We start from the raw sequence: 380 nt of genomic DNA, 5'->3' as shown, positions 1-380 counted from the left end.
GTCACCTCCAAGATATGTCCATCCGCACTATAACTCATGCGATCTACAAACGAATTCCGCCCGACTAGCAGCTTCTGTTGGGAAATCCTGCTACGGGAATCATATTCCAGTTCCAGTCGGTAGATATCGAAGCTCTTGATGTTGATGATGATCGATTTGATACGCGCATGTTGATCATACTCGGTAATAGTGAAGTACTCTTTGCTTTGGTCCTGAATGACAGATCGATTGAACATATTCTTGTATATCCTCAGATCGTTGATGTTCTCCAGAGTGCCCAGGTTCTGGTTGTATTTCATCTTGATCGGTGTCAAATCCTTGCTATCCACGCTGATATCTATGTTATTCACCCTTGCATTACCATCATACTGGTACTTCAT

The 380-nt window shown here is 42.9% G+C and overlaps 1 protein-coding gene across 1 annotated transcript; it reads right to left on the bottom strand.

Moving 5' to 3' along the window:
- Positions 1 to 5: 5 nt before the first annotated feature.
- On the bottom strand, positions 6 to 380 carry LOC108254395 (teneurin-m-like; the record flags this gene model as incomplete). Its single annotated transcript, XM_017449389.1, has 1 exon — positions 6 to 380. A coding segment is annotated over exon 1 (375 nt), but the record flags the coding sequence as incomplete, so codon positions are not given.

The sequence above is a fragment of the Diaphorina citri genome, unplaced genomic scaffold, assembly GCF_000475195.1.
Source record: "Diaphorina citri unplaced genomic scaffold, Diaci psyllid genome assembly version 1.1 scaffold72714, whole genome shotgun sequence".
NCBI lineage: Eukaryota > Metazoa > Arthropoda > Insecta > Hemiptera > Psyllidae > Diaphorina > Diaphorina citri.
This window is presented reverse-complemented; position numbering and strand designations above follow the sequence as displayed.